The following is a 27,837-nucleotide window of genomic DNA, read 5'->3' as shown; positions in this document are numbered from 1 at the left end:
GGTTAAAATGTATTTTATATAGCCTAGTTGTTAGCAATATGCATCCTTTCGAACAGGCCACGTAGAATGGGGGCAGTGTATATGGGAAACATTGCTAACCGATACAAAATAGTCCTTTGGTATCTCTTCATTTCATTTGGTAAGAGACGGCTGGATGAGGCATATCTAGCTAACTAGTTATCTACCTGAACATTGTTCAGCGAGGTGAGGCGAAGGTTGGGACTACATGATAATGCGTTGCAGCCAGTACGATGTGACTATGTTTAGTGAATAACTATTTAACTGTCGTCATGTCGAAGCCTATTATTGTCATGTTTAAGCTAATTTGCTAAGCTAGTTAGCGAACTAGCTAAAAATTGAATGCTTGCCTAAAGGTATCGGGAACGTCACAGGTGCAACTTCGACCAAAATTACGCGTTGATGGACATGGGTCTTGGGATGAAGTTAGACACAGACGTGCGATTTGACTGTCAGAGTGCAATCAATGAAACTAATTATCTTGCCCATGTCCTGTTAATGAGCTAACCAAGCTAGTATGTCAGTCCAATGTCAAATCAACGTCGCACGCAGTCTCGTCCTCTCAGGCAAAGGGTATAAATGTGCTAACTTAGTTGGCACGACGAACTTTGGAAGCCGAAACTGCACAATGACTGACAGCGTTCGCTGTCCGTGGTTCTGAAAAGTGACTGTAACGCTGTCCATTTCGTTAGTTCTGAATTACTGCAGTGTCTATTAGCCAGGGAAGTTCGTCCCGTTGCCTTCACTTGATCTTCCATACAAGCTGTCTGGGTGTTAATCTATTCTATTCCCTCCGTTTCAGTGTTTTACTTCAGTGAGGGGCACATCTCAAACACAGGCTGCTCTCAGGTAAGGGCTTATCCAGGTCAGTTTCTTTGAAATACAGGAAGTAACTTACAATTTGTCTTTCTCTTTGTTTATTTGTTTGTTTGCCTTTCCATCTTTCTTTGTCTTCTCCTGCAATCTCTCTCTCTCTCTTTTTGTACCCTGTCTGTTTCCTTATTTTTCTTTCCATCTCATATCTCTCTCTCTGTCCCTGTGTCTCTCTTTCTTTCTTTCTTTCTCTCTCTCTCTCTCTCTCTCTCTCTCTCTCTCTCTCTCTCTCTCTCTCTCTCTCTCTCTCTCTCTCTCTCTCTCTCTCTGTCCCTGTGTGGGTTTCTCTCTCTTTCTCTCTCTGTCCCTGATTCTCTCTCTCTGTTCCTGTCTCTCCCTCTCTCTCTCCAGGTGCCAGGACATTCGTGTCAGCACATTCCTACTGGTGGGTAGCAGTGGATCGCTGAGCCGTGACTTAAATGACACTTTGATTGACACTCATGGGCGGTGGCCACTAAAACACTGATAGGTCAAGGCAGCATTTGACACACTGCCCAAAATTGAGTTTCCATTACAACTCGTGGACAGGTGACTGGAAAATGAACAATACGTGGTCTCTCTTTCTCCCCTTCTCTCTCTCCCTCTCTCTCTGTCTCTCTCATCCTTCCCTCCATCTCTCCTTCTCTCTCTCTCTCTCTTTTTCACTCCCTTTCTTCCCTTTCTCTCCCCTTCTCTCTCCCCTCCCGTCCTCTCTCTCACTCTCCCTTACCCCCTGTCTCCCTCTCTTTATCCTTACCCCCCTCCTTCCCCTTTACCCCCCCCCCCCCTCCCCCAGGGCTGGACAGGGTGGTGTTTGTGATCCAGAGCCAGAGGAACACCTTCCACGCCCGTCGGGCGGAGCAGGCGAGGGCGGAGCTCCAGCGGCAGGCGGCCCACCTGACCCAGGTGACGGAGGACCCGCCCCCCCCCCCCCCTCAACTCAACTCAGCATGAAAACAGCATGCGGCCCTGCCCGTGACCCGTGACCCCTCGCTGTCCTTTCAAAATGCACGACTCGTACGTTGCTTTGGATAGAAGAGTCTGCCGAATCATTAGCATGGAAAACGGAAGGGTGTTTAAAGATCTAGTGGATGGTCTCGCTAAAGCGTTCATTCAGGCAGACTGGCCTCTCGGTAGGAAAAGTTTGTAAAACTCTAAACGAAGCATATTCTGGTTCGTTGGCGTAGTTTATTTCCTTTTAATGCAGCGACCTTGGACCCTGCACCTGGCTGACTTGATTGGTTGTGCGTAATAGCCACTTTTCTACCAAAGACAGCTGTGCTGTTTCTGTACTCTGGAGTTCTTTATAGGTACACTCAGTCGGTACGTGTGCGTCGGTTTAGCTGTAGTTCCAGCTTGTCACCAGGAGGGGGCCTCATCATCTTTCTCACTTGGAGTTGGCTGGATTCTCCAAGAACATTTTTTTTTGCAGTTGGAAACGTGTTAATTTAACTGACGACTGGATTTCCCGGTTTCGATTATAGAATCAGGAAAGGTGTGGTCGTATAATACCAACCTAACTGATTCTTTGAAGCGTCGCACGCTGGATGGTGAGATTTGATCTCAGAGATGTGAGATGAGGGAGAGGGAAGAGGGAGGGAAGTGATGAGGAGAGGCAGGAGGGTGGGTGGTCAGATGGAAATAGAAAGAGAGAAAGAAGGAGAATAGGAGTGTAGGAGGAGTGTGGTTCGGCTCTCTATTCTGATATCCCGTTTGTGCAAATCTCAACAAACGACACAGTTATTTTTTGCCGACCTAAATAAAAGGAGCGTTTCAATTCAGTTGGAGAAACCGCTGAGACGGCAGTAGAGACATCAAGTGCGAGGCTGGATTAAAGCACCTGGGTTCCTAGCGACGTGCATCGTGACCCCTTTTGTTCCAGAGACGTTCGTGTAAACAGTTCCAGCCCCTCCCTAGCCTCACTTTCCCCAGCCTCTCTCTCCCCAGCCTCACTCTCCCCAGCCTCACTCTCCCCAGCCTCACTTTCCCCAGCCTCACTCTCCTCAACCTCACTCTCCCCAACCTCACTTTCTCCATAGTGATGCATGAATAATAAATCTGTGAGTTTGTCCTTCCTACAGACACCTGCTATTGTTCTGCTACTTCACCAGCTGTCAGACTATGATGGAGACTGGAGTATTCTGCCAGCCCTGCCAGGGTGCGTCTACACACACACACCTGAACACACACACACCTGAACACACACACACCTGAACACACACACACACGCCTGAATGTTTACACTTCCTCATCATTCCTCCAGACTGTCAGCGTCTTACAGCCAATCCGCTTCCTGGTTTCTTTTCCTGGAGGAGGCGACCGAAGTCCGACTCTCCACTCTGCTGCACGTGCTCAGTAGATACCCTGTTCAGGAGGTGAGCTCGCCACTCACCTACACACACACGCACTTCTAAGACAATCAAACCCTGTCTGTACTGTACTCTGTACTCCCCCACCCCACCCCCTCCTAGGAGTGGTTCTTGGGCAAGCGTCTCCATGACGACGAGGCGTCCATCATCCACCACTACGCGTTCTCCGAGGACCCCGCCTCGTTTGGTTACCCCGATCCTGCCGCAGGCTGGGCCATCAGCACACCCCTGATCCGCAGGTGTGTGTGTGGGGGGGTGTGGGGGGGGGGGTGTTGTTATTGTTGTTGTTTACAACACTATTTTGAACTGCTTTTTAGACTTGCTGAAAGGATTGAAGACGAGCCCCTTAAATCGGATTTCACCATTGACCTGAAACACGAGGTGGGCCCAACCTTTGTTCTCTCTCATTACTGTCTGTTCCTCCCTTTCTCTGGGCCTTTGAAAACCAGACAAGCAGGCAGGCTAACTGTCTGACAGACAGACAGACAGACATGGATAGACAGGAACATGACAGACAGACAGTCAAGCAGACACTTATGTTTAATTCCTGTGGTTTATTTTGTTTGTTTGCAATTTTTGTGCATATTAGTAGATGAGGGTTAAGGTGTCTTAACCCAATCCAATGTGTGGGACTGAAAGGCCACTCTGCCTCAGAAGGCTGCTATCTACAGACAAGGGTTCTCCCTTTCTATTCATCACCGCCTTAATCCTGCAATCATTTTGCCCTAAATTCCTTCTCTTTCGTCCTCCACTTTCTTTCTTTTTCTTCCCTGAAATAATGAATATTTCTCTCCCTCCCTCCCTCCCTCCCTCCCTCCCTCCCTCCCTCCCTCCCTCCCTCCCTCCCTCCCTCCCTCCCTCCCTCCCTCCCTCCCTCCCTCCCTCCCTCCCTCCCTCCCTCCCTCCCTCCCTCCCTCCCTCCTTCCTCCCCTCTGTCCTCAGCTCGCTCTCTTCATCTGGGATGAGGGCCAGGGCACCAGCTTGACTGCTGTTCCAGAGCTGTGCACAGACCACACAAGCGGCTGTGCCACCGCCTTCACCTCCTACCTGCCCGTCTGTGTGAGGAGAGCACTGTCCTTTGCCTCCACCTTCACCCACACCACGTCTAGACCTCCGCCTTCACCCACACCACGTCTAGACCTCCACCTTCACCCACACCACGTCTAGACCTCCACCTTCACCCACACCACGTCTAGACCTCCACCTTCACCCACACCACGTCTAGACCTCCACCTTCAGCCACGCTATGTCTACACCTCCACCTTCACCCACAACATGTCTAGAGCTCCACCTTCACCCACAACACGTCTAGAGCTCCACCTTCACCCACACCACGTCTAGACCTTCACCCACACCACGTCTAGACCTCCGCCTTCACCCACACCACGTCTAGAGCTCCGCCTTCACCCACACCACGTCTAGACCTCCGCCTTCACCCACACCACGTCTAGACCTCCACCTTCACCCACAACACGTCTAGAGCTCCACCTTCACCCACACCACGTCTAGACCTCCGCCTTCACCCACACCACGTCTACACCTCCACCTTCAGCCACGCTATGTCTACATCTCCACCTTCAACCACACCAAGTCTACACCTCCACCTTCATCCACACACTGTTGTGTATATATATGTGTGTGGGAGAGAGAGAGGGAAGGTACGTGTGTGTATGTGCAAGTGTGTGTGTGTGAGAGGCAGAGAGCAAGTGTGTGTGTGTGTGAGAGAGAGTGAAAGTAAGTCTATGCAAGTGCAAGAATGTGTGTGTGAGAGAGAGAGACAGAGAGACGAAACAGAGAGCAGTGTGTGTGTGTGTGTGTGTGAGAGAGAGAGAAAGATTGAGAGTAACTGGGTGTGTGTGAGTGTGTGTGTGTCAACAAATCTCTTCAGTGACATCAGTCATCACACGGTGACTGAACGTGTCACTGTGTTGATTGTGTCTCCCGCAGGGACAGCCAATCGGCCAGGGAGACCTCTTTGTAGCCGTGAAAACTTGCCAGAAGTTCCACTCAGTCAGAGGTGGGTTTTGTGTGGGTGTGTTTCTGTGTGTGTGTGTTTCTGTGTGTGTGTGTTTCTGTGTGTGTGTGTTTCTGTGTGTGTGTGTTTCTGTGTGTGTGTGTATGTTCATCGAAAACAATTCTTTGTCAATTTGTGGAGGTTAGAGGTTAAAATAAATAATTACTCAGCCATTGCAGCTCTTGTCATTTTGCATAAGTCATCATGATTATTCTCTAGAAATAATTGCTCACATAAATATATATGTGAGCAATTGCCCTAGGGATCTAGTCCCGTAACAGGACTGGTAGCTAACTCCATCCTCTCCGATAACCGGATCCTGAGGAGTGAAGTGTGTATTTGCTCTTGCGTATGTCTGTGTGATGGTGTGTCTGTGCGTGCCTCTCTGCGCACATCATAGTGTGTGTGTGTGTGTGTGTTCATGCATGCATGTGTATGGCAACGTACGGCTGGATGTCACCCTGCCTCTCATATGCTCAATTCTGGAGTTGCTGGACGGAGACTCTACTTGATAGCGCTCACATCTCATTGAGTGACTTGCTGTAGCATTGCTCGTATGTTGATAATTAAGGGTCAAGATGTGGTGTGATTGGTTATTCTTGGGAATTGTGAAGCATTGATCTGTGGATTCTTCATCTCCTGTGACCTTCTCCTCATTTCTGGTTTACTATAATCAAGGTAGAGTAGGCAAGACTTAAAGCCTTAATTTTGTAACATATTTGCCTTGTCATTGATTTCATTTATTTGCAATGTTAAAATATATATATTATACGCGTATATTTAATTTACCTTACCTTGACCATTCTTGCTCTGATTTAACCCATAGAGTCAAATAACTTGAATTCCATTGGTATTGACATATTCTGGGTAATGTTAATAAACTGTTCAGTTTCCCATCTTCCTTCAAACATAGGGTAATTAGGTTTGGTTGTTTGGCCAATATCAAACCCCCTACAGAAAATATGGAATAGCTGAATAAATACTGATTTTGGATTTAAAGTGTGTCTCTCTCTCTCTCTCTCTCTCTCTCTCTCTCTCTCTCTCTCTCCATGCCTCCTTCTCCCTCCCTCCTTCTCCCTCCTTCTCCCTGTCTCCTTCTCCCTGTCTCCTTCTCCCTGTCTCCTTCTCCCTCCTTCTCCCTCTCTCCTTCTCCCTGTCTCCTTCTCCCTGTCTCCTTCTCCCTCCCTCCTTCTCCCTCCCTCCTTCTCCCTGTCTCCTTCTCCCTCCCTCCTTCTCCCTGTCTCCTTCTCCCTCCCTCCTTCTCCCTGTCTCCTTCTCCCTCCCTCCCCCTGCCTTCCTCGACTGAGCAGACAACCCGCAGGTTTTCAGAACCCCTTAGCTCGCTGAGTGGAAGTGACCCGTTACACTTTCCCTGTCTGATTTACAAACCTTCCCGTCGTCAAACCGGCCCTGTGTAATCAGCTTCATTTCCATAATCTCTAGCATCCCTCCTTTTAACAGCTCCCCAAGGGCAGGGAGCAAGGGCGGTTTACCTGTTTTTATTTCAAAGGAGACATTGAAACAAGATTTAAAATCTGTTGAGCGTGACCTATAAAAAAACACTTTGCAATATGACGGCGTAGTGATTTAGGCCCTGTTTTGGCAGGCTGAATCCATTACTGCAGAGTAAAAGCTTGCAGTGTTAGCGATATATTTTACCCTGAGATAAAATAAACCAAGCAAGTACATCTAATTGGATTAGATTAGGATTGTTTGAACAGGCCCCTCAATATCTAATGATGGTTGAAGTTAATTGGAAATGATTGGACACACAAAACATAGTTACTATACGCTATATTTGTCTATCTATCCGTCTACCTCTTTGTCTGAGGTCTGTCTGTCTGTCTGTTTCCACAGTACCTATTGTCAAGGCAACCTGGGCAAAAGACGCAGCACTTCTGGAGTTCTACAGTGATGTCACTGACCCCTCCATACCCACAATCCACCTGGGCGTGCCCAACACAGAGAGAGGTGGGTGTGGTGTGTCAGACACAACTGCTATCTTCTCTCCCTCGTCTCTGAACTGAACCCCCCCCCCCCCTCTCTCTCTCTCTCTCTCTCTCTCTCTCTCTCTCTCTCTCTCTATCCCTCTCTCTTTCCCTCTCCATTTCTCTCCTGCTCCCTTTCCCCCTTCTGGCTCGCTCTCTTTGTCCACCTCCCCCTCATCTCTCCCTCTCTCGCCCCCCCTCTCTCCCAGGTGTACCATATGTATCCGAATGTAGATCGGCGAATGTTCCCGGCCTCATGGTTTACGATGGGAGGACACGGGAACAGTACAGGGAGGCCCGCGTGAGCTCACCAAGGCCTCGTGTTGTTGATCTGCATGCTCCAGATAGAGAAGAGAAAAAAGATCCATTCAGATTTCATGACCGTAAAACAGGGGTGGTAGTTGTTGATTCGGTGTCTCCAGGATTTAATATGGGTGTTTATGAGCTGTGCTCAGCTGCATTATGACTGCAGTCCAACCTCCGAGGCGTCTGTCAGGCTCCTGCCTCAAACCTTGAGCTGCTGTCTGTTGTTCTCTGCCAGGGTCATTACCTCCCCTGTCTGTCAATCACTTCTTTACCTTTCATTCTCTCTCTCTCTCTCTCTCTCTCTTTCTATTGTTCTCTCTCTCTCTCTTGTTCTCTCTCTCTCTTGTTCTCTCTCTCTCTTGTTCTCTCTCTCTCTTGTTCTCTCTCTCTCTCTCTCTCTCTCTCTCTCTCTCTCTCTCGCTCTCTCGTTCCTTCTCTCTCACACGTGCTCTCTCTCTCTCACACGTGCTCTGTCTCTCTCTCTCTCTCTCTCTCTTTCTCTCTCTCTCTCTCTCTCTCTCTCTCTCTCTCTCTCTCTCTCTCTCTGTCCGTGTCTCTCCTTTTCTTTCTCTCCCCTCCCCTCTAACATGAGGATGTCTCCCTCTCTCTCTTTATCTCTCTCATTCTCACACGAGTTAACCAGTTTTTCTCCCCCCGTGCAACTTTAAAAATAAGTTCTGAAGGTTGCGCTTTCATCTAAATCTGAGGTTGAATTCTCTTTAAAGAACATTGCTGTAGCGATTACTACAGTAATGTTGCTCTGTGAAACTAGACATCCAGTGTCCTTTCTGGGAGTGGATGTTTGTTGAATTGTAAATGCTGCTGTTGGCTGTTTATGTGTTTGTGAAAATGTCACACTCAGAGAGAGGCAGGAGCAGAAGTGTTCTCTGGGAAAAAATAATTTCGCTTACTCTAGGTAATTACATGCAGTTCACTCACCACAATCGCTGTGGGTGTGTTTGTGTGTAGGGGCGTTTGTGCTGTTTGGTTTAGGTTGAGGGGACGGAGTGCAGAGTGAACTCATGCGTGCACACAGACTCATTTCAGATGTGATCCTTTCAAGGAGGGCTCCGACGTGAATGAAATGTAATTGTCATTGGAGTGCTGTTGTTTTCAATACTTGATTTAGTGCTGTCTATCCCTGTGGCACTCTGTGGCACTGTGTGTTTTCTCTGTGGTCAGTCTCCTCCACTGAGGGCTGGTTAGGTATCGGATGCACACTCTAGGTCCATCTTACTTTCTCTCGCACACACACACTCGCACACGCTCTCTTTTTCTGTCAGTCTCACATGCTCGCTCTCTCTCTCTCTCTCTCTCTCTCTCTCTCTCTCTCTCTCTCTCTCTCTCTCTCTCTCTGTGTGTCCGTCTCTCTCTCACACACACACTCTCTCTCTCCCTCTCTTTTTTCCTGTCTTTCTTTCTCGTTATCCATCTCACACTCTCCGTCATCAGAGCATCAAAAGGTCTCTCTCTGTGTGCCTCCCTCACGTCATCTCCCCCCTCATGCCTGCGGGTTACCGGACGTTTTGTTCGGCGTGTCTCGTCCTCCCTCCCGTGTCTTTCATTGTCAGTCCCTCTCAGTGTTCCGTGACCTCGGCCCCCCCCCCCTCCCCGGCATGCCCCTCCTTTTCCCTTGATATGTTGCTGTTTTGTACCCTGTCTGTCTCCTTCTCTCTCTTTCCATCCCGCATATCTCTCTCTCTCTCTGTCTCGCTCTCGCGCCTTCTCTATTACCCGGTGGTCAGCGTTGTGATAGTCTGAAAGATCTCTCCAAAGAGCTCTCTCTCCTCTCCTCTTTCTTCCTTTCCCGGGTCTCTCTGTCTCTCTCGCTTCTCACTGGGTCCTCATGCCTCGTTTGTCAGACGTTGGGTTTGGTGAGCCGCGACTCCGGCCGTCTCCCTCCCCGCGCCGCGTTCAACACTCCTTCACGGCTGAGACTCCTTCACGGCTGAGACTCCTTCACGGCTGAGACTCCTTCACGGCTGAGACTCCTTCACGGCTGAGACTCCTTCACGGCTGAGACTCCTTCACGGCTGAGACTCCTTGACTTTGCTCTCGGCCCCTGGTCGTCCTCCTTGCTCTCCTCTCTTCCTCCTCCTCCTTCCTTCCCATTTCTCTCTTCCGCCTCTTCTCCTCCTCCTCCTCTCCCCCCCTCCTCTCTTTTGCCTCTCCCCCCTGCTCTCCTCTCTCCCCCTGCTCTCCTCTCTCCCCCTGCTCTCCTCTCTCCCCCCTCCTCCTCTCTCCCCTTCTATCCTCGCCACCCCCCTCCTCTCTCCCCCTGCTCTCCTCTCTCCTCCCCTCTCCTCTCTCTCCCCCTGCTCTCCTCCACCCCCCTCTCCTCTTTCCCCTTTTACCCTTCCCCCCCTCCTCTCTCCCCTGCTCTCCTACACCCCCCCCCCCCTCTTCTCTCCCCATGCTCTCCTCCTCCACCCCCCCTCCTCTCTCCCCTTCTATCCTCCCCCCTTCCTCTCTCCCCCTGCTCTCCTCCACCCCCCCCCCCCCTCTTCTCTCCCCTTCTCTCTTCCCCCTCCCCCTGCTCTCCTCTCGACAAGACTTCCTGACTCAGAAGTACCTGTAGACAGGACCGGTCCCATCTGCGTGTGTGGATGTGTGTGGTTGCGTGTGTGGATGTGTGTGTGTGTGTGAGGCTTGATCTCCATACGGACCCGTTTATTGTAGAGTTCTGGGCAACTCGCGCTCGTTCCCGGCCTGATCAGTAAATCTGTCAGAGAGGAACTGGAGCAGTAAGGCTTAGGGGTTCTTATCCCAACCCTGAAACCTGCTCTCCCCTCTGTCCTTTGGAAGACGCTGGCTCCCATTCCTTCCCTTACCTTCCCCTCCCGAGCCCAAATCCACTTACAGCTACTCATTCATCTCAAATGAGATTTTTCTGTCCCATTCTTTTCCGTCACTCTTCCGCTCTGCTTCTCGTCCGCCCCACCTGTTTCTTTCATTCTCTCTACTGATTTCTCTCACTCTCTCTATGTCTCTCTCTCTCTCTCTCTATGTCTCTCTCTCTCTCTCTCTATGTCTCTCTCTCTATGTCTCTCTGTCTCTCTCTCTCCCCCCTAACCCTCTCTCCTTCTCCCTTGCCTCTCTTTCTCTCCCTCTGGCTGTTTCTCTCTCTCTCTCTCTATCTCTCTATCTCTCTCTGTCTCTCTCTCTCGGTATCTCATTTCTCTCTCTTTCTTTGTTTCTAGAGCTTTCTCTTTTGCTGTTCCTTTTAAATTCAAATAGCTTCGTAGGTTTGAAAACAAAAGCACAGGTGAAAGTTATTTTTTGGAACAGCATCTGTTAACAATGTATGCTAAATCAAGTGAATGTTGATACATAAAACATCAAGCCAAACAATTGTTTACTCCTGTTTATTGACTGGCCATTGTTTTGAAAGGCTTATGAATATTCAGCTGCATGGTCGACTAGGATGGATCCTCCAGGAGAATAACAAATGACCAGAACTTCTGTTTACCAGAATTACAAATCTGGAATGTTCCTTGCAGATGGCATTCTCAGGTTTTTCCATTTTTTTTGAAGCTCAGTAGAAAACAAACCACTATTTCTACATTTTCTGCCTTTTTACAGCATGTCTTACTAGATCAGGAAGTTAATGCTGTCCTTTTATAACCACACTCTTACTTCACTGAAAGTGGGAGGGCTTAGCTCAGTGGTTGCAGGTTCAAATTCCTCCCTGCGCTGTTTTTCGCTTTTGATAAGAGTCTGAAAATACCTCACACTTGGTGTAGCTGTGGTGAGGTTGCTTTATATATAAGAAGTATTTCTCTGTAGGCTTGACAGAGTAAGGAATTCATAATTAGCATAACCCATAATCTTAGTACCGTTTTATTTTTAAAATGTGCACGAATGGCCATTTCCGTAGTGATTCTTTGTCTCTCTGCAGTATCTCTCTTTCTTCCTTTCTCTCTTTTCCACAGCGTCTTCCTCTTATTTAATCTCTGTAATGTTGCAGGGCATTGTGGGAAAACGTTCGCTATCCTGAAGCGCTTCCTCAGCGGTGCTGTGCCGAAAGCGGATTGGCTGCTGATCGTAGACGACGACACACTAATCAGGTACTGGAACCATGTCTTGAACGCCCTTGGGCTAAGTTCTTCTGAGTAAAGACTCTCACCATTCTATTATCTCTCTCTCTCTTTTTATCTCCCTTTCTCTCTCTGTCTATCTCTCTTTATCTCCCTTTCTCTCTCTTTCTCACCATGGTGATGATAAGAACTTGATTATGAAAGATTAGAGTTTTTAATCAAACTTTCCATATAACTTAATGAATTCTTCCCCCTTTCTCTCCTTGGATTGTGTGTGTGTGTGTGTGTATCTGTGTGCGCTTGTGTATCTGTGTGTGTATGTATGTGTGTGTAGTCTACCCCGGCTCCGCAGGCTCCTGCGTTGCTATGACGCTGGAGAGGCTGTGAGCCTGGGTGAGAGGTACGGCTACAGCCTGGGTCACCACGGCTACAGCCTGGGTCACCACGGCTACAGCTACCCCACTGGGGGTGGGGGGTGAGTCTCTGTGGAGGAGGGGAGCAAGGGGTGTGGGGGTGGAGCACAGTGAGTCTCCCAGGGGGCTGAGGCTGTGGAATAACGTAAATAATAATAGTGTGTGTGTGTGTGTGTGTGTGTGTCTAGGATGGTGCTGAGCAGAGTGGCCGTGTCCAGGCTGCTTTCAGGGGGCTGTGGTTGCCACGGTGATGAGGCCCCTGACGACATGGTGCTGGGCATGTGTCTCAGCTCCCTGGGCATCACCACCACACACAGCCCTCTGTTCCACCAGGTAGGGACCCCCCACACACACACACACACACACACAGCCCTCTGTTCCACCAGGTAGGGACCCCCCCCACACACACACACACACACACACACACAGCCCTCTGTTCCACCAGGTAGGGACCCCCCCCACACACACACACACACACACACACAGCCCTCTGTTCCACCAGGTAGGGACCCCCCACACACACACACACACACACACACACACAGCCCTCTGTTCCACCAGGTAGGGACCCCCCCCACACACACACACACACACAGCCCTCTGTTCCACCAGGTAGGGACCCCCCCCACACACACACACACACACACAGCCCTCTGTTCCACCAGGTAGGGACCCCCCCCACACACACACACACACACACAGCCCTCTGTTCCACCAGGTAGGGACCCCCCCCCCACACACACACACACACAGCCCTCTGTTCCACCAGGTAGGGACCCCCCCCACACACACACACACACACACAGCCCTCTGTTCCACCAGGTAGGGACCCCCCACACACACACACACACACACACACACACAGCCCTCTGTTCCACCAGGTAGGGACCCCCCCCACACACACACACACACACACAGCCCTCTGTTCCACCAGGTAGGGACCCCCCCCCCCACACACACACACACAGCCCTCTGTTCCACCAGGTAGGGACCCCCCCCACACACACACACAGCCCTCTGTTCCACCAGGCAGGGCCCCCCCCCCCCCCACACACACACACCAACACACATACTAACACACGATGCCTCTGTGATCAGCTAACTAAGTGTCAGAATTGCACACGCTTCACTTTCATGATGGAGGTCCAGTCTCACTCTATTCAATCATCCATTAAATGGTGAAAGGTAGCAAACATTAAAGTAATTAATAGTCAACATCCCAAAGGACGTTTTTGAAAGACTGCCTTTGCTGTATTCTGTATTCTTTATCCTAATTGGATCAGCAGTTTTTAAATGAGTGAAATCAGCTGCATTGTCAGTTTCTTGGCAATATATTTGAGATATGTTGCTGTTCCTTAGCCTTGAACACTACAATACTGTTAGAACACACAAAGCCATCTGTTACACCTGTGAGGACTACACACACACACACACTAACACACTCACACACACACACACAGCCCTCTGGTCAACCACTATACGAACCCAACCCTTCATTAAGCATTTATCTTAGTTTGAGGCTCAGGGTCATTATTCTTTTATGGTCTAGATCAGAGGAATGTGTGTGTGTGTGTGTGTAAGAGAGAGAAAGAGAGATACGGGAGGGAGACATAGAGACACAGAGAAAGAGAGAGATACGGGAGGGAGACATAGAGACACAGAGAATGAGATTTTAATCGTTTTAATTCCCCTGCAATCAGGTAGGTCACCCGCACTGCAGTCAGTATAATATAGATTTAGATTTAGTCATTTAGCAGACGCTCTTATCCAGAGCGACTTACAGTAAGTACAGGGACATTCCCCCCGAGGCAAGTAGGGTGAAGTGCCTTGCCCAAGGACACAACGTCCTTTGGCACGACGGGGAATCGATCCGGCAACCTTCTGATTACTAGCCCGACTCCCTCACCGCTCAGCCATCTGACTCCCTACATACAATATAAAGCTACATGTTTTATGGATTTACTTTTGGAATACTTTTCCCGTCAAAATCATCTCAGGTGGCCCCTCCTGGTGCTGTGGCCCTTTAGGTCGGATCAAAGCCTCTTTTCAACTCACCAGTCTGAACCGGTTTGTTCCAGGCACGACCGGACGACTACGCCAGAGAGCTCCTGTCCCACCAGCAGTCCATCTCCTTCCACAAGCACTGGAACAGCGACCCTCTGGGTGTGTACGCACGCTGGCTCCAGGACCCTCCACCCCGGGATGAGCTGTGAGGGGCTGCCTGGAGGGATGTCAACCCAGGGGTGCTGTGTGAGTGTGTGTGTGTGCGTCTGTGTGTGTGTGTGTTTGTCTGTGCGTCTGTGTGCGTCTGTGCGTGTGTGTGTGAGTGCATGAGTGCAGTTTATAAAAGGGGGATGGAACAAAAGGATGTCAAGATGTAATAAACGGATGTCAAGGATTCAGGTCTGGGCTCTGCCTGTCTTCACTGATGAGACAGTGTAGGTCTTACAGTACCGATGTGTGGTGTAAAAACCAGCACACACACACACACATTATGTCACAAGGGATCAACTCTCCTTCACAGCCCCACGCACAGCTAGCAGTCTGATGGGAAGATTGTGCAGTAATAACGTGTGTTTAGTGGTTTGCGGTTGCCAGGTTGGGGTTCTAAGCAGTTTGACCCCCCCCACACACACACACACACACACACACACGCACACGCACACGCACACACCTGCTCATCAGTGGTTTCTCCTTGTCTCCATGCCCAGCTGGGCCCCTCATCACTAGACTGGCTCCCTGCCAGCTTCTCTTCATTGATTGAGTTGATTGATTCAAGATGAGTTATAGTAAATCTTTTTTTTTTTATTATAGTGAAAGTGAAAGAGATTTTTGGGGTGGAGAGGGGGAGGGGGGCTGTCGCTGTATCTTTTGCTTCCTTTCTCCAACCTCTCTCTCTGTGTCTCCTTTCTCTTTCTTCTCTCTCTCTCTCTCTCTCTCTCTCTCTCTCTCTCTCTGTCCTCTCTGTCTGTCCTCTCTCTCTCTCTGTCTTCTGTCTCTCTCTCTCTCTCTCTGTCCTCTCTCTGTCCTCTCTCTGTCTTCTCTCTCTCTCTCTCTGTCTGTCTTCTCTCTATCTCTCTCTGTCTTTTCTCTCTCTCTCTCTCTCTCTCTCTCTCTCTCTCTTTCTCTCTTTCTTCTTCTTCATGGTCTTTTCTCTGGTCTGTCTCTGTGAGAAACGGGCTCGAGGCTTGTGTCACTGTGACATCTATTCCCATGGAAACAGCGATGGCTCTCCTTCGGTGATGGTGTGTAACGTTTCAGACGAGGGGGAATGAGTGGAAGGGTCCCACGTGGCACCTTGTGTTCAGTCCTGCCCAATGATAACAGCCCCAGCGAGTCCACAGTAAGCACGCTGATAGGACTGGGCCTATCTGCCTCTGGATTACTTTTGGTTTTAATGCAAATCAAATAGGAAAAACAACAGGAGGGATTGGTCATGAATGTGCGTGCGCGTGTGTATGCATCTCAAACGTCGCCTTGGATAAAAGTGTCATCCCAAAATGAATATAATGTGTGAGAGAGAGCGAGAGAGCGAGACAGAGAGACAGAGAGACAGAGAGACAGAGAGACAGAGAGACAGAGAGACAGAGAGACAGGAAAACATAGAACAAAACAAGTGCATATGCTCAAGCTGGTGCCAGATGTGTATTGTTCCCAAAGTCATCCTTTCACATTTTGAAAATAGTTCCCCCTTGTCCTGGAGACGGACACATAATAAGTATTTACCTATAATGATGACCGCAGAAACAAATAAGTCCCCCATACCAGCGCACACACATATATTAAACACAGAATCATACACTTGCTCCCACCGCTAAAATCTTTGTGGACATTTCGGGAACAGAACGAGACCTCATACTTCCCCCATGTCACTGTGACGCAAGAGCAGGGTTACTCCTCCTATAGGCACTAGAAACCCCACAATAGGCCTACATTTTCCTCAATTATCATTCGCTACGCTATTATAGCGTAGAGAATGATAATTGCGGAAAATAGTCCGCATCAAAACAAGCGATATTCCCATAACGGATATTATGTGGGGCGAAAAGGGTTAGGGTTAGGGTTAGGGTTAGGGTTAGGGTTAGGATAAAAGCGTCTGCTAAATGCATACAAAAAAATATATATTATTGGGGTGGCAGCTGCCACCCCTTGCCACCCCTTAGATCCACCACTGAACGCATAAGATAAGGCGGGAAACAGTTTCCATCCCACTATATTCTAAATTGCGTGCGCAAACACAACTCCCGCTTCTTGTTGTTCAGTTTTTTTTCTTTCACAGTCCCTGCCTTTTTCACATATTTAGTTTTCCTCCGAACATGTGATCTTCCTGAACGTTCTCCTCTCGCTACTCTCTGTCACTTCAATCAGCTCATTCTAGGCTCTGCGTTTTGTTGTTGTCCATAAATCAGCCTCCTTGTCCTGTCTCATTGTGTCCAGTCTCCGTTTCCTTCCAGCCCCCTCTTTCTTTTTTGACTCCCTCTGCCCCCCCCCCCCCCCCTCTCTCTCCATGTCTACCTCTTCCTTGCCCTCCGGTGTTCTTTGCCTCTCTCTTTTCTTAGTGTGACGGAAATTAAGTACCCCCCCCACCATCCCCCCCTCATCTCTGTTCATTTCAATCTCACCCCGCTGAGGTTCTGCCTCTCTCTCTCTGTCTCTTTTTCCACTTTCCATCTCGTCATATAGCAATCGTTCCCACCTCTCAAAATCTGTGCTCTCTATCGTGGTTTCCTTGACTTTCTCACTGTGGTTTTCTCTCTCTGTCTCCACCTCTTTCTCCTTGTCTCTCCGCTGCACTCACCTGCCAATCTCTTCATTTCCCTTCTTGCTCTTTCCCCCCCAGTCTACCCAATGTTCTCCTCAATGTTGATGATTGTTTTATCCACTCACAACCCCTTTATTATCATGTCTAATCAGCCAATCACGTGGCAGCAACTCGTGGCATTTAGGTGTGAATACATGGTGATGTTGAATGTGGCACGGTTGTTGGAAAAGCCAAAAATATCCAATGAGCGGTAATTCTCCCGGCCAAAATGCCTTGTTGATAGCATGATGGTAATAAAAGCAAACAGACCTTAATTTGTATCTCTAAATGACATCTAAATGTAAGTGTCAGTTAGCCGACCCAGACTGTTATGGTATTGTTCCAGGGAGATTATGTGATGATTTCCCCAACACTGCCAGAGTTTGTCCGCTCGATGCTTCAGCCTGTGTTGTTGAACCCTTCAGCTACATGTGAAAACAGCACACAGTGTTCATCGCAAAGAGGAACACATACAAACTCTCTCTCTCTCTCACACACACACACTCCGTATAGCATTCATTTCACTTTTTTAAAAGGGTGAGAAAGACAGGTTTTATTTATTCTCTGGATATACAAAGATCTGAAAGGAAACCAATTACAACCACCCAGTAATCTGACAACAACAATGGTTTCCTTTAGCCTCCCCACATTTGTGTGTCCCAGGTTCGAAAACTGGCCCTGGCCAGATTCAGCTTGCCCACCCTGCTTAGGAGAGAAGTGGACAGACAGACAGGAAGACACACAGGCAGACAGGGAGTGGCAAACCGGCCACCAAACAGTGTGTTTCCTTAACCAGTTGAGCTCCATGACCAGTTGAGCTCCATAACAAGTTGTGTTCCAGGTGTATTCCTAAACGAGGTGTATTCCTTAACGAGGTGCATTCCTAAACGAGGTGTATTCCTTAACGAGGTACATTCCTAAACAGGTGTATTCCTTAATGAGGTGTATTCCTTAACAAGGTGTATTCCTAAATGAGGTGTATTCCTTAATGAGGTGTAATCCTTAACAAGGTGTATTCCTAAACGAGGGGTATTCCTTAACTAGGTGTATTCCTTAACGAGGTGTAGTCCTTAACGAGCTAACAGCTCCATTCTGGCACAGAGAGGGGGTGGTACATGAAGACAACACCACACCACTGCAACACTGGCTACATCCCAGTTACAACCATCCCAGCCTTCCAGCTTTTCCTTCACAATAGCTGTTTCCCAGTGGCTAATCCCAGCGTAACTTTCAAAGGGATCCTTACGCAATCATTCCTATTGTTCAGAATGGGCACCAGAAGGTCACAGGCATTGGGACAAACGATGGACGAATAATTCCTAATCCTATTCTATCCTCTCAGATGAGGGACCGAGGAACGGCAGTCATGGTGGGGTTATGATGCCCAACACTGTAGAACAGACAACCTTCGTTCAAAATATTCACCACAGCCTGGTACTGTTTTACATTTACATTTTGCAGACGCTCTTATCCAGAGCGACTTACAGTAAGTACGGGGACATTCCCCCGAGGCGAGTAGGGTAAAGTACACTACGTCATTTGGCACCTCCGGGATTCAAACCGACAACCTTCTGATTGGTAGCCTGATTCCCTAACCGCTCAGCGTCTGCTAAATGACTAAATGTAAATGTAATGTTCACACAATCCCAGAAAGGACAAGACAACACACACTCCCTATGATTCATGGACACACAACATCTTTGGAGAGAGTGGCCACCATCTGTTAGTAAAATCTTTTTTTTTTTTTATTGTCCTCACCCCCCGCGTGTGGACTACCATTTGTCATGACCCCTGGAGACAGTTATGACAACTGCGATGTAAATACAAGTTTCTCCTTCTTCTTATGACAAACACAGGCACACACACACACATATACAACACATGCTGTAGACATTAACAGCAGTCTCGTCAGCCAACTGAATTCCCAATGACACCGAGGGGTTCACTGCCAAGCCAAACTGGGCACTAAAGAGTTTAGGCAAGGGCTAATATGATAACATAGACAGATGGAAAACGGCCTAGCACTTTGTGTGTGTGTGTGCGTGCATAGACAGGGGTTGTAATCTGTGTGTGTTTTGGGCTTATTTGTGAAAATGTTTGACCCTTGATACGGCTGAGACATCATTATTTTCATTAGACTTCATTCGCCAGTGTGTGTGTGTGTGTGTTTCAACCCCCTAGCGTGGTTCACGGTCGTGGTGTTTTCTCCAGAGATGTTGAGATGTGTCCTTACGGCTCAAAGCTCATCACGAGAGAAGTTGTTTTGGAACATCAGACAGTTGGGCAATATCTTCAGTCCTCCACCCACTTCCTGTGTCCAAAGCGTTCTGTTTGGAGCAACTAGAAGCCTGTTCTGATGGTTCCTCTTTAGGACGTTCTATCTGTACACGGACATGTTCTCAGGGGCCTCCGTGTTGAAACAAGAACCGAATTTCATCGAGGAAACATTTGGGTTGTGTTGGTCATGCTTCTCTGTCTCCACTGAGGGGTGGGGGGGGGGGGGGGGGGAGGGTGGGGGGGGGGGAAGTATTTTGTCGAACTTGAAAGTGTGTTGCTGTGTATTTCAGCCTCTGTGTATTTCAGTCTGTGGGCCATTCTAGACTAATCCACTGGTGTCAAACCGATGCTAATGACAATTTCTGTTGAAAAACAGAGATGAATGTTTTAGTTGGTAGATAATCATATTAAATCATTAAATGTGAATCCTACTTTTGGGATCTATATTAGATGTATCCAATATGCACGATGCTGAGAAAATAGGCATTGCAAATGTATCTCTGCATCTGCCCCCATTCTCTTTCCTTTCTCCGCAAACTATTTTACTGTCTTCCAACTCCCAGCACACACACACCAGGGCCCTGTGCATTTGTCCATCCAGCTGCCACAAGTCCACTCACGACTGATCTCCAAATAAAAGGAGTTTGTGTGTGGCTGTGTTACCCATGACACCAAGCATAATCTCTCACAGATGGTAAGGCTTGATCCCTGGGTAGAAATAAATTTAGCTGGTTTCGCTCTCCACGTTAATCAGATCTGATTCTGTTCTCTTTCCGCCTCCCTCCCTCCTTCCCTCCTTCCCTCCCTCCCTCCCTCCCTCTCTCCCCCCACCCCCTCCTTGAATTTACCCCCCAAATCACTGAAAATAACAAATGGCTTGTATCTGAAGTGTTCTGTGATATTCAGAGGCATAGCTAGCAAGAGGCATGGCCACCACTCAGTGAACCTGGAATGTTTGGCAGGGAAACCGTAACTTCCAGTGGGCAGGTGCCAGTGCCGTTGCCAGCTTATTTCAATCAGGCACTCAGGTGGTCCACGACAATCTCTTTCCTTCTAATCAGATGTGCAACGTTTTATAGTGTACAAAAGAAGGGATGGACACACATAAAAAGGAGGACGTCAGATTTACCTGAACAATGAACATGCAGGAACGTGCGTGTGTATTCTCGCTGGTGTGCGCGAGGGCGTGAGATGTGAAAACAAAAGACTATGGACATCTGAGATCCATTTCTTATCGCACCCTAACACATTTTTAGGCTCCACAGTCAGGCTGTTGGATTAAAAGGTCGCGTAAGGACCGTCTCAAACTCCCCCCCCCCTACCACCACCACACACACACACACACACACAAACACACACAGACACACAGGCACACGCCAGCCCTCACCATCCAGTCCCTCATAATCTGAGGCGTATAGCCACAGGACAGAGAAGGCTTCCATCCGGCTGGTGGGTGGTTGGTGTTCACCCCCAGGGTGTAGGTCCGAACACAAATTCCTTTGTTCGGGTTAATGGATTGAAGTTGAGACTTTTATCCAAAGAAACGTACAGTACAGGCCAGGGGGGCTTTGAGCATGATACATCATTACTTACTTGCTAGAAGGCATGCACCCTAACCTCTGATGTGTAACTCCACACAACAAGCTTTCACATAAATGACTGTTTGTACGGTTTACTAGTTTAAACAGACAACTCATATCAGGTCAAAAATGCACAACTCTTACTGAATTCATGTTTTTCTAAAATTGTGACCAGATCCACAGTCATTGAATCCATCGCTGACGGAATGACGCAGTGTCTCCACTTAGGTATCTGTGGGTGGGGTCGATGCATGTAGTGACTGTCCCATTGGCTGGTAGAGAGAGTCCGCGAGAGAAAGAGACAGAGAGAGAAAGAGAAAGAATTCCACTGCTCCTGCGCACCTACAAAATCTGTCACTTCTTTCACTGTGTGTATGGCGGAGAGGAATTAACAGGGGGTGAAACCTGGATGTTTCATGTATGCTCTGAATATGACGCGGCTCAGAGAGACGCAACTCTGGTGTGTCTATGGTACAATGTTATCCTGCGTCGCCAAGGACTTCTAACTGGCATTTTTAAATCTGGAATACGAACACATCATCATGAAGATGGTGAAAGTTAAGACCCTGAGAGTGAATGTATGGGCTTTGGTCCTGGTTATGCATCTGACAGAATCAGCCAGCATAGGTAGGCGGCGAATTGAACTAAACTTTATTTCGCATGGATATATATTGTATATTTATGTTGTTTGTGTCGTTGGTCATAACAATATAAACTCCTATAATTGACTCTTTGTTTGCTAACGAGACACGGGTTTCTCCAGAAGTGAGTTTTTATTCAATCAATTATAACTGACAATTGCAGCGGACTTTAACAAGATGACACTGTAGACCCCGTCCGATTGTAATTTAATTTCTTCTCGGTCTGCAAATTAACCAATCATGTATGACAGCTTGGAATAGAAGTTGCTAAATTGCAATGAAGGGTGAAATTGATTGCGCACAATCTTGCGTGCGTGCGTGTGCGTGCGTTTGTGTGCGTGTTCAGACGAAGCATATATTTTGTCGAAAACTGTCTTGTAACCGATCACAAGAATTGAATGAAACCTGTTGGTATGAAATGAACAAGTGCACATAGCCCTAGGTGTTTCCATAATGTGTCAAAAGGTTCACCCCTGAGGGTGTGCTCATTAGTACATTGAGTTATGTAAAAATATTTTAAACTTGTGGACACAATGTACAAAGTGGGATGACCCAACCCTGTTCGAGGGAAGCAAACCTAATGTACGTTGTCATTCCAACCCTTACCCAGCACACTTGACTCCTATTCTGGTTTTAGCACTTGACAATGGGAGCCATGTTTGTTACAACTGAGCTTGGAGTGAAAACCCTTACAAAAAATAAATATACTTCGAGTTTATTTTGTAAGTATACTTAGTATAACCCCTTCCAGCAGCATTATTTCCAAAGCATACTTAAAAGTACATCAACAGTGAACTTTTTTCTAAGTGTACTTCTGCTTCTTTCTCGAGTAGCCTTTTCGGTTTTTTTCCATTAATATTCCAATTGATAATTATAAGTATAAGATTATTGGGCTTCAGAATGTTTTGGCAGTAATTAAGGTTACAGCTTCAATACCAAAAAAGTTAAATTAAAAATTAAATGTGCAATACATAACATATTTTCATAGACATTAATAATTAGAATGAGATGTATCTAAAAAATGTAACCTATGATGTACTTAAATTATTTGGACTGTTCTTGCTGTATAATAATAGAAAACGTACAACCTACTCCAGAAGAGATGTATACCATTTTCTGTTTCTAAGCATACTTCTTAAAAGTATATCAAAAGTGAACTTTTCTAAGTATACTTCTTACAAAAGTAAATTATTTTCAAAGCATACTTAAAAGTACATCAAAAGTGAACTTTTTTCTAAGTGTACTTCTTAAAAGTATATCAAAAGTGAACTTAAAGTGTACTATCCATATTTCAGTATACTCATAGTATTGTGTTTTTTGTTAGGGAACCTAGGGGGTAGATCTCCAGGAACAGGGTTTGACCGTCTTGGTGTACTTTTTTACAATGTTGCACGTGAGATATTATATTGTTGTTATGGTTGCACTGTCCTATAATCAGATTAATGGTGATTAATGTTGCACTGTATATGATAAAGAAACAGACAGTTCCTTGGCACTAACCCTTGAAATACTGTTAGCACCACACAGTCCCTGATTATCTGCAGACTTGCTATTTGTACATCAATTTAGATCAAAACATGTAATAAATAAACACATGTCAATTTTTCGGCATCCGCATTCACACACCCACGGCACACAAACACACGCACACCAACACACAAACACACGCACACCAACACACTCCCCACATAGGCCTACGGAAATTCGGTCCAGTTTCTCGGCAGGATGGCCTCAGTGTTTCCATGTGTCGCTGGGGTCCTTGAGCTCCATGCTTGGATAATAGTCTCTGTCTTCCTCTCAATTCAATTATTAAGGTTCAAGTGCGTCTGCTGCGCTCCACTCACAGGTTAATAGCCACAGTCAGAAACACGGGCCAGTGAGAGGACTTTGGAGCGTGTGTGTGTGTGTGTGTGTGTGTGTGGAGAGGAGAGGGTAGGAAGGGATCTATGAGCCTAGCATTCTAAGGATTTATCGATAATGGTGGCGAAACCTTCCGAGTCAAGGTATTCTGTGTGGCTTTCCGTCACAGGAGAACATTTTCTCTTGGTGAAACTTAATCTCTCTCTCTCTCTCTCTCTCTCTCTCTCTCTCTCTCTCTCTCTCTCTCTCTCTCTCTCTCTCTCACACAGACACACACAGACGCACACGCTCTCTTTCAGAAGATAAATAAATCAAAATCCTATACATATAATCATAACCCTCGCCAGGTACTTCATACATCTGTAACCAAAGTCCAATTTGACCTGGCCCAACAGTTTGAACCGCAAAATCTCTCTAACTCTGAGCACTTAACTTCAAGGTCTCTGTCGACGAGAGCGATCCAGAGATTGGAGCATGGCAGGGAATGCAGGAGGAGAAGGTCTAAGGGAGGGCTAAGGAGGAGAGCGATAAACGCACTCGAAAGAAAGGGTGGAAAGAAAGAGGATTTCGGGGGGATTACCCTTCGGGCTCCTTGCCTGCGTCTGATCAAGGCGAAGGCAGCTGGATCGGAGAAGGAAGTGGTATGGCGTTAAAAGCAAACTCATCCCTGCACCAAAAGCACAGTCCAGCTGGCTGCTTGACGTTTGTGCCACATCAACAAGGCAGTAAATATTCCGTCCGAAAACCGGTGTTTTCTCTCTCTTTGTATTGGTATTTGTCTATTTATTTTTCTCTCTCTCCCTGTCCCTGTCCCTGTCCCTCTCTCTCTCTCTCTCTCTCTCTCTCTCTCTCTCTCGCTCTCTCTCTCTCTATCTTAGGTGTGTACACGAGCAACCTTTGAAGAACTGGAGACCGGACTATCATGTTGTTAAAAGTGTCTTTACTGCACTCGTCTAGTTTGTCTGTCTCTGTGTGTGTGTGTGTGTGCTGTCTGAGTCACTCACAGCTTAACAAACACATGCCCTTTTCATACCTGGGACAGACTTTGATGTTCTCCTCCAGCCCACATTATGGGGTGTTCTAAATGTTTTATTTGAACCCCCCCTCCTTTTCCCGTCTTTTGCTTTCCAAGTCATCAAGGCGAGGATCAGTGTGTTCCTGTCAACAGGGTGGAAGAGATTGAAGTGTGTGTGTACCAGCCAGAACTCCACAAGCCCCTAGAAAAAGTCCTCAAAACGTTCCCATCTCCAGTGGGAATGTTCTTTTTTTTATCGCCCCCCCCCCCCCTTCCTACCATTTTTCCAACTTTATTTCAAACATATAGCAAAACGTTTTTCAGGAGTTCCTTCCAAATGTTATTTTGCCAGTAAAACACTTTATTATTATTATTATCATCATCTCTGGGCCTTGTGGCTTACACCTTGGAGCGGTTTGGGATATTTCAAATGTTCTCCAAAGCATTATTGGCCACAGAACCTCCCCGAATATTGTGAGAACATCTTCCAGATGTCTTCCAGTGCAGTCACCAGGGTTGTCTTTGACCTGTATCCAATTAGAAGATAACGTGGTACAGATGGGCCATAAGATGGATGGAGAGGCATGGGATGGCGTCATTGATTTGAGCGTTTATTGGAGAATGGTCTTTGCATTTTCATTTGTCCACGTCTGAGGGAAAGGATTAGTATTTCCAGAATATGAAGGTGTGTGAGTGTGTGCGTGCGCGCGTGTTTGTGTGTGTGAGTTTGTGATTGTTCTGTTTGCGGAGAACTAGAAAACATAGCAAATTATCCGCAGTGGATTGAATGTTTTTGTGGATTAACTGTTTTCTTTACGAGGGCTATAATTGGTTAGTGTGTGAACAAAACACATTGTTGCATATTCCCTTCCCCCCCCCCCCTCTCTCTCTCTCTCTCTCTCTCTCTCTCTCTCTCTCTGTCTCTCTCTTCCTCAATTCAATTCAATTCGATTGGTTTTATTGGCATTAAGAAACAAATGTTCATATTGCCAAAGCAACGGTGGAACCACAAAACAATATCAACCAAACATGGCAAATTCAGTTGAAAGATTACAGATTAAAGAAAAAATTTTAACATAACCTTAAGATTGGTTATTATATATATATATATATATATATATATATATATATATATATATATATACATACACGTCAGTCACACACACGGTATATGTTGTGTGTGTACTTTGCTTGTGTGCATTGTGTGTCTAGGTCACTCACTGTCTCTCAGGTTGTGGCATATTGATACATACTGGGCAGCAAGGTATGCCCTGTCTCCTTCTCCTAGGAGAGCAAGGTCTGCCCTGTCTCCTTCTCCTAGCAGCAAGGTCTGCCCTGTCTCCTTCTCCTAGCAGCAAGGTCTGCCCTGTCTCCTTCTCCTAGGAGAGCAAGGTCTGCCCTGTCTCCTTCTCCTAGCAGCAAGGTCTGCCCTGTCTTCTTCTGCTAGCAGCAAGGTCTGTCCTGTCTCCTTCTCCTAGGAGAGCAAGGTCTGCCCTGTCTCCTTCTGCTAGGAGAGCAAGGTCTGCCCTGTCTCCTTCTCCTAGCAGCAAGGTCTGCCCTGTCTCCTTCTCCTAGCAGCAAGGTCTGCCTTGTCTCCTTCTCCTAGGAGAGCAAGGTCTGCCCTGTCTTCTTCTGCTAGCAGCAAGGTCTGCCCTGTCTCCTTCTGCTAGGAGAAGGGCTCTGGGGAGACCTTGAAATCTGAAGTTACGGAGTGGAATTTGTTCCAGTAACCATTTCTTATAGCACTGAATGTTTCACATTGTAAGAGGAAGTGCATCTCTGTCGCAACCTCACCTGTCAAACAGTGACCACATATTCTGTTTTCTTTTGGTTGCCATGATTTTTTGTGACGTCCTGTTTCAATTGCCAATTGGTGGTCACTGAGCCTGTACTTGGTTAGGATCTGTCTCTGCTTTCTATCTCTGACAGTAGAGAGATATTCTGCCAGATTATAATCTCTTCCTAAATTTAGATAACATTCTAATCGACTTTGGCTTTTAGTTTCTTCTTTCCAATGTTCCCGGTAGGTTACTTTACATTTTGTTATAATTTGGTTGACTCTGATTGATTCTCTCTCTCTCTCTCTCTCTCTCTCTCTCTCTCTCTCTCTCTCTCTCTCTCTCTCTCTCTCTCTCTCTCTCTCTCTCCCCCCTCTCTCTGTGTCCAGCCCCAGCGTTGGTGCCCAGCAGGGTGGCAGCAGAGACTTGTCCCCTGGGCCAGTTCCCCTGTGGGAACGTGACTGTGTGTCTGCCCCAGGCCCTGCAGTGCAACGGCCACCGAGACTGCCCCAACGGAGCCGACGAGGAAAACTGTGGTCCGTGTGTGTGTTCTGTGTTTCTGCGTGTGTGTGTGTTCTGTGTTTCTGTGTGTGTGTCAGTTTTCCTTGTCTTCGTCTAATTCAATGTTTTCTTTCATCTCTAAAGGGGATAATAGTGGATGGGCTGACATATTTGTTCAGAATGCCAATCCTCAAAATCCCCCTCTACCCGATAATTGCTGTAAGTGTTTATGTGTGTGTATACAGTTTCTGTTTCCCTGCATGCGTAAATCTTCACGTAATGATTTAGCTAGTGTTTCACTTTGGTTGTGTAGTTAATCGTGTGTGTGCGTGAATGTGTGTGTAGCGTTGCAGCAGTATCCAGAGAGCTGTAACTGTATTATGACCGAGGTGCAATGTGTGGAGGTCAACTTGCATGAGGTACCTCAGCTCTCGGTCACCGTTACCTGGCTGTGAGTATCCCGGCACGTCCGTCTAGTCACGAGAGAGTGTGTCTGTCTCTTTCTGTGTGTGGGCCCTGTGTTTGTCTCTCCCCCTGTTTCTACACTCTGTGTTTCTTATCTTGCCAGTTAAAGATTGTTTCTAATTGTGTGTGTGTGTGTCTCTGTCGGGACTGCCAATTCATTTGGCCTGCAAAATGGCCTCATGAATCCACCAAATCCAATCTCTTAGGGTCCATTTAAATAGACTGTCGTCCCAAGATTGTCTACATTCTAGTTGTGTGTGTATGTGTCTGTGTGTGTGTGTGTGTCTCTGTGTGTATATGGTCTTCTGTTGCAGGTCCCTGAAAAGCAACGAGATTAGCAGTCTGTCTGACAACGTGTTTTCTAAATACACCAAACTGAAGATACTGTGAGTACGGCCTATCGGACGCTGTCATGACCAACCACACACCCTCAAAGTTGACATCTAATGACAGATGTTCCACCTGAATCAAGGCCAGGTCTCACTAATGTAAACAGCTGTCAGACAAACAGACAGACAGACAGACAGACAGGCAATATTACTTTCCACTCTTTACATCGTACTGAGCCTCTCTCAAACAGTCAGTTTGTGTCTGCTCCTATCTGGGAATCAATCACTCTCCATCTCATGATGATTTAATAGCGTAGAGTTGTCTGCCATTTGAATAGATTTATCCTTGCGTCGTATACGCTTTTCCCCGACAAGAGAGACTATAAGTCTCGCTCGCTCTCTCTCTCTCTGGAGTGATGAATGCAGCTTGTGTGAGTGGGTGTGTGTATCTCTGTGCTGGTGAAAGAATGTGCTCATAAAAGTTTGAGCTTCTGTGTGTGTGCGTCTTGTAATGTGTGTGTGATGTGTGTATGTGATGTGTGATGTGTGTGTGATGTGTGTGTGTGTGTGATGTGTGTGTGTGTGTGGTCTAC

General features: G+C 47.3%; 2 protein-coding genes across 2 annotated transcripts; both read left to right on the top strand.

Annotated features, from left to right (window-relative positions):
- Positions 1–66: 66 nt before the first annotated feature.
- LOC124488001 (beta-1,3-glucosyltransferase-like) lies at positions 67–14,379 on the top strand. Its single transcript, XM_047050439.1, has 16 exons — positions 67–72; positions 201–204; positions 821–867; positions 1,243–1,276; positions 1,667–1,776; positions 2,952–3,028; positions 3,134–3,245; positions 3,342–3,478; positions 3,557–3,620; positions 4,182–4,298; positions 5,187–5,256; positions 7,111–7,224; positions 11,515–11,614; positions 11,919–12,059; positions 12,186–12,330; positions 14,076–14,379. The coding sequence occupies exons 1-16, from the start codon at positions 67–69 to the stop codon at positions 14,208–14,210; spliced, it is 1,413 nt and encodes a 470-aa protein (XP_046906395.1). The 3' UTR covers positions 14,211–14,379.
- Positions 14,380–20,962: 6,583 nt separating this feature from the next.
- LOC124488042 (relaxin receptor 2-like) lies at positions 20,963–27,301 on the top strand (the record flags this gene model as incomplete). Its single annotated transcript, XM_047050498.1, has 5 exons — positions 20,963–21,282; positions 26,339–26,485; positions 26,595–26,669; positions 26,796–26,901; positions 27,230–27,301. Coding segments are annotated over exons 1-5 (485 nt in total), but the record flags the coding sequence as incomplete, so codon positions are not given.
- Between the last annotated feature and the right edge of the window lie 536 nt (positions 27,302–27,837).

This window comes from Hypomesus transpacificus, unplaced genomic scaffold, assembly GCF_021917145.1.
Source record: "Hypomesus transpacificus isolate Combined female unplaced genomic scaffold, fHypTra1 scaffold_116, whole genome shotgun sequence".
Lineage (NCBI taxonomy): Eukaryota > Metazoa > Chordata > Actinopteri > Osmeriformes > Osmeridae > Hypomesus > Hypomesus transpacificus.
This window is presented reverse-complemented; position numbering and strand designations above follow the sequence as displayed.

Bases quoted from the DNA above. Each gene is read 5' to 3' on its own strand.
- LOC124488001 (XM_047050439.1), top strand. The intron at 3,246-3,341 runs GTGAGCTCGCCA...ACCCCCTCCTAG, and splicing joins GTAGATACCCTGTTCAGGAG to GAGTGGTTCTTGGGCAAGCG. The intron at 5,257-7,110 runs GTGGGTTTTGTG...CTGTTTCCACAG, and splicing joins GAAGTTCCACTCAGTCAGAG to TACCTATTGTCAAGGCAACC.